Below are 12,268 nucleotides of genomic sequence, written 5' to 3'. Positions count from 1 at the left end.
CAGTTATCCATATATGAAAATCTCTGCTTATGTAGCATTAGGGAGTTAAAAAATAACTTTTTCTATTTGTAATCAAAAATGCATGTATTCTGTTTTTATATTTCCTCTCCTATTTGGAGAACTGAAATATTTTCTTCTCTTATAATTTACCTTACTACGTAGGAAGGATTGCACACCGTACAGTAGGGTCATTAACCTGTTTTTCCTTCTTTTTTTTCCTTCTTTTTCTCTTTCCTGCTTTCTTCCAAAACTGGGTTATACATTTGTACTTTGAGTCTATATTTTGAAGTCTCGTCACTTTTTTGTTTTTACTAATTTACTGTGAGAGCAGATACTGTATTGCAAAGGCAGTGCATAAGGCCATCAGTGTCTGCTTGGAAACCACCTTGTATAAAGAAGGGCTGTTAACTTACGAGCAGCAGCTGTAGGGAGAAGGCTGCTGCCTGCACGCCAGCGAGGGGTTTATAATTTTATTACAGGCCACGAGAAATGAGTTCTGCTGTCTGTTCACAATGGACCACTCGTGCTCCCGGCCTGATAGCACAGATGTGTGCCCGCGTGTGTGTGCGTGCGGGTGTGTGTGTTTTGTCTCATTTATCTAGGGGCATCTCATTTATTCAGAAATCTGACATTGAGAATACTGCTCTTTCCTGAGGATTAGCAAGAAGCAGTGTGACTGTTTTTTTTTTTTTATCAGTGGTTTAAAGGCTCTGTCACTTTTCTTGTTAAATAACTGAGAACGTCATCTGTGATCTTGGACTTCATGGTTTCTGTACTGATTGCTTTTCACAGATACAACACTCTCAGGGGAAATTGGCACAAAGAAAAAGGTGAAAAGACTGTTAAGTTTTCAGAGGTATTTCCATGCATCCCGGTTACTGCGTGGAATTGTACCACAAGCCTCTCTGTACTTACTGGATGAGGACTACCTTGGGCAAGCAAGGGTAAGACAGGTCTCCACATCTCTGTTTCTTCCAGCAGTATTCCAAAGAGCATCATCAGCTCTATTTCAGTGGTCAGATAAGCAAGTGCATGGCTGATCTTTCAAAAATGATCGGCTCTATTTGCCTGCCTCACTGAAAACATACTGTATTTTTCCTTTGGCTTTTATGTTTACAGCTTTAAGAACTCAGTCTCGAAGCAACAAGGAAATGTCTAAATCTGTTCAGTATTTCAGATTCTATCAATTGAAATTATGATCTGGATTTATTAAATGATGAAGGATCCCTGAGTTACTGATTTAAACGGGTGCAGCCTGGACACAGGATTTCATTCATGCACTCAAAAAAATGCAGTGCTCTCTCAGCAGATATCTAGCACCTATCAGCCAACCTACCATAGCTCTCTGTGGCAAAGGCTAGGAAACAGGAAACATTCAGTGCAAAGAACTTTATGATAATCAAATATAACTCTTTTATTTTGCAACTCTTGTAAATGTTCTGAACAACATTTTCTAACAAAAATTGCACAACTGATGTCATTAAAATTACTTGCATAGACAATTTTTGCAAGAGAAGATTGCAAGTCAGATGTTAGAAAGCAATTACAAATCCAGAATGAATTTGAACATAGACTAAGAAATCAAAATGGAAACACTGAATTTGCCATTATCGGTCATACAGTTACTCTGGACTTGGTCTCTTGACTGAACTGATATAGCTGCAAAAATATTACATGTGGTAGTGACAACAAATTCTTCTGTATGCTTATTAGAGGCACTGTATTGAAGTTTGTAAAAGCTATTTGTGTATATTGTTTATTGTGTATATTGTTTATCAAAACATAATTAATACTCACCATGAGATCTAAGATTATACTTTAGTATAAGAAAATTTGTACTGAATTAATTTTGGCATGTGAAAGACCAATATGAAAGTTGTATATTAAAATGGAATATTTTCATAATAAGTTGTTTTGTGTTATTCTATGTTTTTAAGCTTTATTTGAAGATATTTTTAGTATCAAGTTCAACAACTCCTCAGTTAAAAGTGCAAGAGATATTTCACGTAATACGGTTAAATTTGGCTCCTGATGTTTCAGATACGTCTTTATAGCTTTCCTGAACAGAAATTCAAAGCTGCTGCAAACAATTCTGTGGCTGAGTAATGTGGAATAATAGTTGGTGTCCTTTACAGTTTGACATACCAGTCATTTGCCTTTTCATATTTGTTTTCTAGCATATGTTATCCAAAGTGGGAATGTGGGATTTTGACATTTTCTTGTTTGACCGATTGACAAATGGTAAGTAATTTTTTTTTAATGTTTTATTGTAAAATTTCTCCTAGATGGCTGTTCTAAAAATACCTAATTAATTATCACTGGTAAGCTTTTTCAGTTTAGATCACTGAAGAGAAGTTGGGCATGGTTAACACCTCCTAAAATCATAACCTGGAACATATTCAGGATTTTTTCCAGAACTTTTACAGCTGTAGTGTAGTGTTTAAAGTATGTTTTCTTATTAATCTAATCTCTTACATTTGTTATGGTCACCTTTTGCTTGTTTATTGTGAAGTGTTTATTCAAGGAGGTGTTTCGATTTCCTTTACCCTGGAAATTCCAGAGATACTTAAAAATACACCTATTAGGTACATTGGTTGAGAAGTCCAGGCCTCCATAATCAATCAATTTCTACCAACACAAAATGCCTTTAACCAAAGATACCTTTCTGTTGTGTTAATCATCTGGGCAGGAAATTAATCCTGTCCTTCAGTAGTTAGGAAATGCCACTAAGAGAGCATCTGTGAAATATGTGCCTCTACCAACACGAACACATCCATATCTAGGCAGTAACTCTTGGTCAGGTAGGCACTGAAGAGGCTCGTGTCCACCGTCATCCTTTGTGTATTGCTTACGGGATCAAGATCCCTGCCCCAAAATCATTAGAGTATGGTGTGGCTGAAGGTGTAGAAGTTCGTTCAGAGGACAGTTCAGCAGAATGACTGGCAGTGAAGGGTGCAAAGGACTAGAAATGGCAAAGGCGGCAAAAACATAATTGTTCAAAATTATCTCTCTGTGCTCCTGGTCAGTAGCTAGGACTGAATAAGTTCCTATATCCTTTTCTTCTCCTCTTCTCAGCCTCCTCTTTCTATGTCCATTCATCTTCTTTCCTGACCTATGTGAAATGAGGAAAGATTCCCTTCCAACATTGTTTATACTTTTATTGTGTTTTTTTCAACATTTCTCAAAACATTGCTACTGAATTATGGAGTACAAACTTTTCTAAACATTGTATGTACATGTATTTGATCATATAACACCAAATAGGCTCAATTTTGCCAGTTCCCGGTATTGATTTCATGATAAGGCACACAAACAGTAAGGTGAGACATGATACTATAAATGCTGTAACTCATTTTCTCTTGTGTCTGTTAGTATTGCGAGATCCAGTTGTAGCTGAGCTGTGTATGTAGATTATTTATGTTTGCTAGGTCATGAATAAAATAAAAGGCTTTAATTACAAACTGCTGATTTACCAGTAAATTTTAACAGAAAATTTTTAAAGAAAATTTTTAAGTCTGATCTTACACATAACTGAAATTAATAAAGTACAGCAAACTCAAGTGCCAGAAAAGCCATTCTCCTTTTCTGTAGTTTCTGGAAGTAGACATGGGTTACAAAGATGATGTGGTTCTCAAACAATACTATCAAAAGATTTCCAGATGATACCATGTCAACTCACCTTCTGTACCATGTTGAAATAGTCAGCGTGACTGTGTAGCATCTAGCCACAAGAATGGCTTTCCTCTGATATAGCCCCGCAGGCAGTCTTGATTGTGTATGGAAGTAATTTATATAAGCTGCTCTTGAGTGAGCATCATCTAAGCTCATCTGACAGCCAGAAAGCTACCAAGATATTTAGTCATGCCTGATTTGCCACTACGCATACACAGTTTACCCACTGTTAAGGGAATCTAACAGTATTTCCTTTCTTTTGTAGGAAATAGTCTCGTAACATTGCTTTGTCACCTCTTCAATGTGCATGGACTTATTCACCATTTCCAGTTAGACATGGTTACATTACACAGGTTTTTAGGTAAGTAAGTGCTCACCTCAAAATCTTCTTTAATTCAGTTTACATTTTAAGCAGGGCACAGAAAAAGACATAGTCTTGATCTGGATGTCTATGTATAATAATGACTTTGTTGCAAATGTTTCAGTAAAATGTTTCTGTGAAATATATTAACACACAATTTACCGGCACACAGGTACTCAATTCAGTACCTGTTAAGTCAGTGAAGGACTTCAGAAAGCTCTGTACTGAGCTTCAGCTTTCCAGTACCACAGTTGCACTGATGATTTTAAAATATTTGTGTCATGGGGCGATGTGGCAGACAGAGCAGGCCCACACAGACTGCACACATTGCAGAACCGACCCGCACAATGGAGCTGTGCTGCAGTGTCATTATTTTAGTGACTAATAGACCACTGAGACCCAGGGCAGTTAAAAGCTTATGTGCAAAATTCAACAAATTATATCAAGCTGTCTGCGCTGAATAGTGTTGATGAAAGCCCCTGCTGCTGTTACTGCCAACAGAAATATTAGACCCATGCTGTCAGCGAACCAAAAGAAGAAATTGGCCAAAATCAGTTACTTTTTTGCATCATGTTTTGAATACAGTTGAATGCCAATTTATTAGACTGTCAGACAGAGTTTCAAAGGCAGGGTGTCTTCTTTAAGAACGCATAATTGTCACTTCTGGAAAGCATTCCTCCAGTACTAGACCGACAAAGTCTCCTTGCCTTTTCTGACTGCTTTGGGCTGATAGGCAATGGACTTTCAGATAATTAGAGGGATTTAAAGGATTACCAACTGTAACTGCAGATGCTTATGGAAAGGAAAACAAACTGAAGGCTCGTTGGCCCACTCCATGCTGGAGAGTAGTGCCGCTGCTATTTTGCCTTTACCTCTTGGTTTGATTAATTTGCGCTTCAAGGAGAGCAATTTGGGCAAAATCATATGCAGCTTCCTATGCTCAAGTGGTGTTGTCCCAGGATTTATAGTCCTGGGACATTTACCTAATGTTGCAGGCAGCGCTGCAAGGCACAGATGAGTTTGAAGCACAAATCTCAATGATTTTCTTGTGCTAGTGGAAGCTGAGAATTAAAAGGTTGGCTCTCAGTCTTCCAGGTGGAACAGTTCCAGCTCTACAAATTAAAACAAGGGGGGCTGGTATGCTAGAATGGAAGCATAGATGTGACTAACACTGTCACTCAGAGTTTTGCTTCAGTTACCTGAATGGTGTATCTTTTGATTCTCTGCCTGGAGGGTGCAGGAATGCCTTTGGCTGTAGTTAGTCACCCAAATAATAAATGATGTGAGGCTATCAGGGCCTCACCCCCTGCTGCTGTAAAATAGGTGGTACTGCCTTAATGACATATTACTCCCCTATGACGGCAGCCTAAATAATTACACTCCGTTGTGGATAAGTTTGCCCTTTTTTCCTTATTTATTTTATTCCTGAATGAGAGCCTTCACTAGGACAAGAAAGCGCTGATTTATGAAGTAGACCCAGTATGTCCCCTTGGGCCTCACAAATCCTTTCATGCATTTTTTTTTTCTAAAAGCATCCCAATAAGAGCACTAGTCTATGGAAGCTTTAGATATTTGAAGAAACTCCTTAGGCAGCTGACTGTAAAACTCTAAATTGTATTTTAAACCCAATTCCCAATTGTGGCCACGGAATTCAGAGACAGAAGGATGTTTGTTTTCTGTTTTGGTTCCTAGTTATGGTTCAAGAAGATTACCATAGCCAAAACCCATACCACAACGCTGTCCATGCTGCTGATGTCACGCAAGCTATGCACTGCTATCTAAGGGAGCCCAAGGTAATGACAGCCTTTCACACTGATACTGCTTTCAGATAATTCTCAACTTGTTTTCCCAAGATTTAAAATATAGATAGATAGATAGTGTTAAATGATTGCATACTTGAAGTCAGCAATAAGTCAATAGAAGAGCCAGCTACAGACTCCAGCTACTGGAAACAAGCTGCTGTAGTTGCTTCTCGTTGTGCAGATGATGTGTCAGAGTGCTGTCACAGGAGCTCTGGCAAGATTAACTGCAAGAGCGTCAGCGGTGACAGTCTCCCAGGAAAGTCTGTAGGAGGGAATGCATGCCCATGCCTCAGTTACTTCAGGGCATATGTCCCTCTCATCTGCACTTCAAAATACCAGATTTGGCAGTGAAATGCCAAAAATGGGCGCACAATCCCTTTAGCTGGCTCTATTGTAAGAGTATCCTCTAAAAGAGCAAACAGCAACTTCTTGAGTGCTATGGCAAGTCCTAACAAAGTCAGGATGACAGATGACTGGGTGGTTGTTTAATGTCTTATGGGAGGCATTTTAATGCTGAGCACAGCATAAGAATATAACTGACCTTACTTGATTTGACTTGACTTAAATGAAGAGTTCTGCTAGAAGCAGCAAATTGTTAGACCAGAATAAAGTAGTTGTAAGTAAGGATAGTAGCAGGCCCCAGCTTTCCTATATTTCCATCTCCTCCAAGATCTGCAAGTCCCTGCTGCCAAAAAGTGCAGAGGACAGTTGACATCCAGAATATGTAGGATAAATCTATGAATTTCTCATCACCAGATGCTTCTACCACATCATAGACTTGTATTCCTTATGGATTCATGGATACAGATAATAACTAATTAACTCTCAGAAGTAGTAAGCTTTAAGTCTTTCTGTTTTTTTTTTCCAGTAATAAAACAATTGTTTCTGAATGACAAGTTGTATAGTAGAAAAGAAAATGGCCTAGCTTTTTTTTCTAACTTACATGTCTGAAGTTAGAAAGTTAAATTATGTCTTCTAATAAAACACCTTTATTTGAACTGAGATGTCTAACAAACAAGTCTGAAATTTCAGAAGTTTATAAATTCTCTACATTTTACAGCACAGTACTTTACTAGAAAAATTAAATCTGATGTATTGTTTGTATTGCAAAATATTTGGTATGTCAGAGCTCTATCATATATCCTAACATATGCCAACCTGTTAGTATAGTTATTTCCTTTTATTAAAACTGAATCTTTTAGATTAAGCTCAAGCATTTCCATAATAACCTTCTGTATAGTGCCATGAACAAGAAATAGAAATATAACAACATATGAGTGTATAGCCTGATATTTTTATAGATGCCTGTTCTACAGTTACCTTAACAAGGTTGTTTATAAAATTTATTTGTATTTGATTATCTGTGTACTCTTCTACAAAATAGAGCAATGCCATAATATGTCAGCTGGTATGTTAATATTTCAAAAGAAAGAAACTGTTTACCGTTTTTGTTGTGATTAACATATGTGATTCAGCTTGCCAACTTCCTTACCCCTTCGGACATCATGCTTGGACTGCTAGCTGCTGCAGCTCATGACGTAGATCATCCAGGTGTCAACCAACCCTTTCTGATCAAAACCAAACACCACCTTGCCAGCCTGTACCAGGTAAAACTGCTCATCATGTACACGAATATGTAGAGCAATTTGCAATCAACTTTCATGCTAAAGTTGAGGGGGCTTGGAGGTGGTGATCAAGTTGACCTACACTTAAGAGTCTGGATGGTCTCAGCAAAGCTTCTCACTGGGTATCTGTTCACATAACAAAGCTGATACACCTGAGAAAGAAGGTGGAAATGCCAATATCTGCTGGGGACATTTAAGCCAAATCCAGAGTTATTTCTCTTGTGGTTTCCATTATTTCTACTGTGGATCATCTGGGATAAGAAACTGTGGGTAGGGGATTTAAAATCACAGTTTGTGTTTCCTTTTCCTTCAGTGAGCAAGTAAAGAGCAGGAATGTTCTAAACTGGTTTTATGTCAAAAGAAACTGTTACTTCAGGTGGCTCTAGTAAAATTAAATACTGCAGTTAATAAAAATAGAAGATAAACCAGAGGAAAAGCTGTAGATATTTACACACATGTGCGTAGAAATATTAAGAAAGAACTTAAAAACAGCCACTGTAGGTCATCACCACATACTGCCTAGACCAGTATCCTGCTTCCACGAGCAGCCAGTGAATGGTTTCAGAGAGAACTAAAAGCCTGGAATAAGTACAGTATTGCCCTTCACCTGGTATATATCCTCCCAACTCTGGCAAGCGGTAGTAGACTTCCTGAAAGAAAAACACAGGCCCTCTTGTTCGGTAGCCATCAGTGAACCCATCCTCCAGTGATTTTTCTAGTCTTTGAATGTATTTGTAGAGTTGGCCCATGACAATTATTGTAGCTGGGGATTGTATCCACAATTACTATATACATATAAAGAACCTATCTTTTTGTGCACACATATATTATTACATATGCACATCTCTATTTTTTCCATTATATTTCTGTATGTGTGCTGATAATCATTCCTGTTGCACTAATCTTAATTCATGACTAATAAACAGATATTGTACTGATTTCGAGCCTTCAGAAGAGTAAACTTCAGCCTTTGGTAAAACTCAGATTAAAATTCAGAAACGGAACATAGCTTAAAAACTCACCTAACTACAGTAGACTCACTAATAGCTAAAGCTTCCACACACGCTTGTTGTCATGAGTTTGCTGTGATTTGCTGAGTACTTCAAATGAGATGCTCTCTCGTTTTCCCATACTCGAGCAACATTTGGGTTTTACAATAAGCAGTTGGTTGTACCAGCTCAGCCGTCCTGTGCCCTGAGGTACGGGACCAGGCAGGGCCACGGGAGCCCCAGCCGGGACACCAGGATGCTCAGACAGACACAACTTTGTGACTGGCCTTGCCACAAGCTGATGCGGCCGATTAAGTCATCCCCGTACACGTCTGGAGCATTTCGCTGCAGTCTTTTCTAAATGTCAGGCCAACCGAATGAGGAGGAAAAAAAGCCGGGGGACTGAGGGAAACTGTGTTAAGGATCTTCTGAAAAGGAGTGGGATAGAGCCATTCGATATCAACTCTGGCCCTAAAATCGTGAACAAGTCCTTGTCAGTGGGAAACAGTAAAGTATAAATAGGTTCAAAATGCAGGCTAATTTGAAAGAGATGCAGCTAAAATAAAATACTAGTATGTTGGCAAGAGGGTTCTTGCTCGTCTAACTTGGCTTGAATATACTTTCAAATGTTGGTTAGAAAAGATAGTGATAAAATAATACAGAAAACAGAGTATTTCAACAGTAGGTGGAATTTTTAAGTATACTGTTAAGGAATGTTCATGACAGGACACATATTTAATGTAAATGCTAGGGCATTTTTTTGTCTTAAATTTTTTTGTCTTAAATCGATGTAAAATTAATTGTTTACAGATATCTTAGTAATATACAATAAATTAATGCTAATAAATTTAAAAGCAATGACATTTTTTGAATTTTTTTTCATGAAAAATTTGGATTTGGTAAGATATTGTTTTTTAAAAAAAAAAAGTCAAATATATTCTTCTCAAGGTTAGTACTTTAACATGTGCCTGAAACTGAAGTAAAAATTTTCTAGAGGTTGGGTTTTTTTTAAATCTTCCAACACAGCTACAGAACTACTAGGAGCAATCAAAACAAAATCAAACAAAAGTAAGTTTTAGCATAGTTAGCACTCATCTGTCACTGAGTCTCTTTGATCTTAACTGTGTGTAAATTTAAATAAAAACTTTACGTTTGAATCATCAGGGAAAAAAGAGTTTGCAAAATGAGGTCAGTCAGTATTTGACAAAGATGAAAAATGTTTGACAGCTGCTGACGTGAATATATTCAAGAATCATGTTTCAGGAAGATAGGTTTTGTTTCACGAAGAAATCAATGCTTTAGAATAGAAAGCATTTTTGTAAGATGTAAGATATTTCCACAAGAGTCTATTGCCTGTCAGGCACCGGAATTTTGCACGTAAATGCAAGTGTCTCATTCAAGTCTCCAGCATTAGAAGGACAGCGTAAAAGGTGACATCAGGGTTCTTACAATCACTTCCTATGTATTCCTGTGTATCAGCCCCCTGTGAGGAACACAACAGCATTCCTTGGTAGGTGATGCAGGCTTTACTTCTAGACAGCATTCACCATTAAAATTAAAAATAAAAGTTGTACTCTTGCTTGTTAGTCATTGTCTTTGGTCTCTCGAGGCTAAAAAGTCCCAATTAGCTCAAATTCTGGTTGATGCATTTGGCTTATTTGACATTATTTCTACTACTTTTGACTGAAAGCAACACACTATTCAAGGTTGTCCAGCTTGGTACAATCCTGCCTTTCCATTACCCAAAGAATGACCTCAGCCTGACACATGAAAAAGTCGTATTTCCTTTTTCTTAAAAAGAAATGCTGTCTTTTACTGAGAATGAAGTATGCGTGTCCTAAGGAAATAAACAGTTTTGATATAAACATAATGTTATTTTATAACTTCAATAATAGAGAGTTAAGATTTTCTATCTTTCTTTGTGTAGTTCTGAAGTAAGCAAAGAATAATAGTTTTTAAGTCTGGAATGGTCGCACTCAATATCTATAGTACAAAAGTCTTCATGTTATGTCTTCAAGTTATTATTCTTTTTCATTTGCAACTGTAGGCAGTTTGGTGGTTTGAAGAACCAATGATGTAGATAGTTCAGAAAAAGCCACAAATTGGACATTTTGTGTTAGTGTAAGGAAAAGAACAGATTCTTACCCCCATCCTGAAGTCTGCATTGTAACCAGCCACCAGTTTAAGGCTGTAGCTGCTACAGAGGCTTCCTAGCATTCAGCCATAAAAACAAATCTGTGTTACTCAGAGCTTTTTAAAATATATATATATATATAGAGAGAGAGAGAGAGAGAGAGAGAAAGCAAACTCTCTTTAGATCACAGCTGAAAATACCAACCTGAAATTCACCTAGCAAACTGTCACACAGGTTTATCTCCTGTACAGGGTATCTCCCCACCAGCCAAAGAAATCAGGTAGCTAGCGGCAATTAGCCTTCCTGAGGCAGAAGAAGGTTCCTGGGTGGAAAAGTTGACTCTTCTAGTTGCTGGCAACAGCTTCAGGGATTCTGGCTGCTTGCATTTAACAGGAGTGTCATATGACTTCATGCTCAGTTGTCACTTGTTAACTTGACTTTTCCTTTTGCTACATGCATGTACTTTAAGTGTGAGAAACTAGACACTAGCAGCTTTGATCTAGCTTCTGGGTATAGCAGCAGGCAAAGAGCAGAAACTTACAGAAATTGAACTACTCTAGGATGGATACCTGAGCTTGTTTTTCCCTTTGAGCAACTAGTAGTTGGTTGCAAGAACATTCTTGGATGCCTACATATTCAGTTCTGTCCTGGCTAGCCTTCAGCATGGAACGGATGCAGGCTTTCTGTACAGAGCTTAGGAGAGCTCAGCATCAGCAAAGTAAGTGTGCAAATGGCCAGAAGTAGAAAATGCCGAGGACAGCAGGCTTGCAAACTCAGCTGCGAGCCAGCTGGAGAGAAGGGGAGAAAAAAGATATTCTAACTATGTAGGTGAAGCATTTGTTTCACAAAATGGGTAATGTTCCAATGTGGGAATTTAATGTGTAAGCAACACATTCCTCCTTCCTCATGGAATTAGCATAGTGATGATAGACACAGTATATCAGGCCTTAGGATTCAGCAGAGATTGCTGGGGACTTTGCTGCAGGTCAGCAGCCTGACTCCAGGACTGGATATGGAGATTAACCTCCATCACCAACTATGTCACGTACTCTCCTTAGTGCCTCAGTAACCTTAATTAACACAGTCTCCAGGTCTATCCTGCTCCGATATATCACCGCAGGTGAGGTGGCTGTTGGGGGATGGAGCTGTTCATATCCCCCCCCTAAAAGGATTGCCTCTCAAAAGTCAACCAACTTTCAATTTTCATCATTTTGCACCTCTTTGATGTAGTTTGGTATTTTCATCTCCACCTGCTCCTCAGCTCTCAAAAGGCTGATCTGCAGTCTCTCGTGGAGTCCATTCTTCCTTCCCACCACAAGCAGTCCCTCATTCTCTTTTCCTTAACTAACCTACTGTCCTTTTCTGCCACAGACAATCCCTTTCACTATAATCCCCAATTCCCAGTGCTCCAAGGTAGCAGTTTTGTCTTAATTCTGTCATTGCAGAAGAGAAAATGCTGGCACCTGGTGGTATTTTCTGGTCTTTATTGATTCCTCCCATTAGCAGATAAAGCAGAAATTCAGGCTTCCTAACAGCTGGGAAAGAATGAGAGAGGAGATGAAAAAGCAAGGGCAGATTATGGGAGGCAGAGAGGTGAGGGGAAGGGTTTACAGGAACAAAATAATATCTCTGAGTGAGGACAAAGAGCCTCAGCAGTACACAGTGCTCTGTGAAGATACAGGAAA

General features: G+C 38.5%; 1 protein-coding gene across 2 annotated transcripts in view; it reads left to right on the top strand.

The window, feature by feature from the left end:
• The window catches only part of PDE7B (phosphodiesterase 7B), a 185,055-nt gene that overhangs the window by 159,756 nt on the left and 13,031 nt on the right, over window positions 1-12,268 (top strand). For both annotated transcript variants that reach the window (XM_062572510.1, XM_062572509.1), the window contains 5 exons: window positions 793-944; window positions 2,178-2,241; window positions 3,938-4,033; window positions 5,726-5,826; window positions 7,311-7,442. In XM_062572510.1, the coding sequence (XP_062428494.1) occupies window positions 793-944; window positions 2,178-2,241; window positions 3,938-4,033; window positions 5,726-5,826; window positions 7,311-7,442 (545 nt within the window). The remainder of the gene's footprint in view (window positions 1-792; window positions 945-2,177; window positions 2,242-3,937; window positions 4,034-5,725; window positions 5,827-7,310; window positions 7,443-12,268) is intronic.

This window comes from Rhea pennata, chromosome 3 (genome assembly GCF_028389875.1).
Source record: "Rhea pennata isolate bPtePen1 chromosome 3, bPtePen1.pri, whole genome shotgun sequence".
Taxonomy (NCBI): domain Eukaryota; kingdom Metazoa; phylum Chordata; class Aves; order Rheiformes; family Rheidae; genus Rhea; species Rhea pennata.
This window is presented reverse-complemented; position numbering and strand designations above follow the sequence as displayed.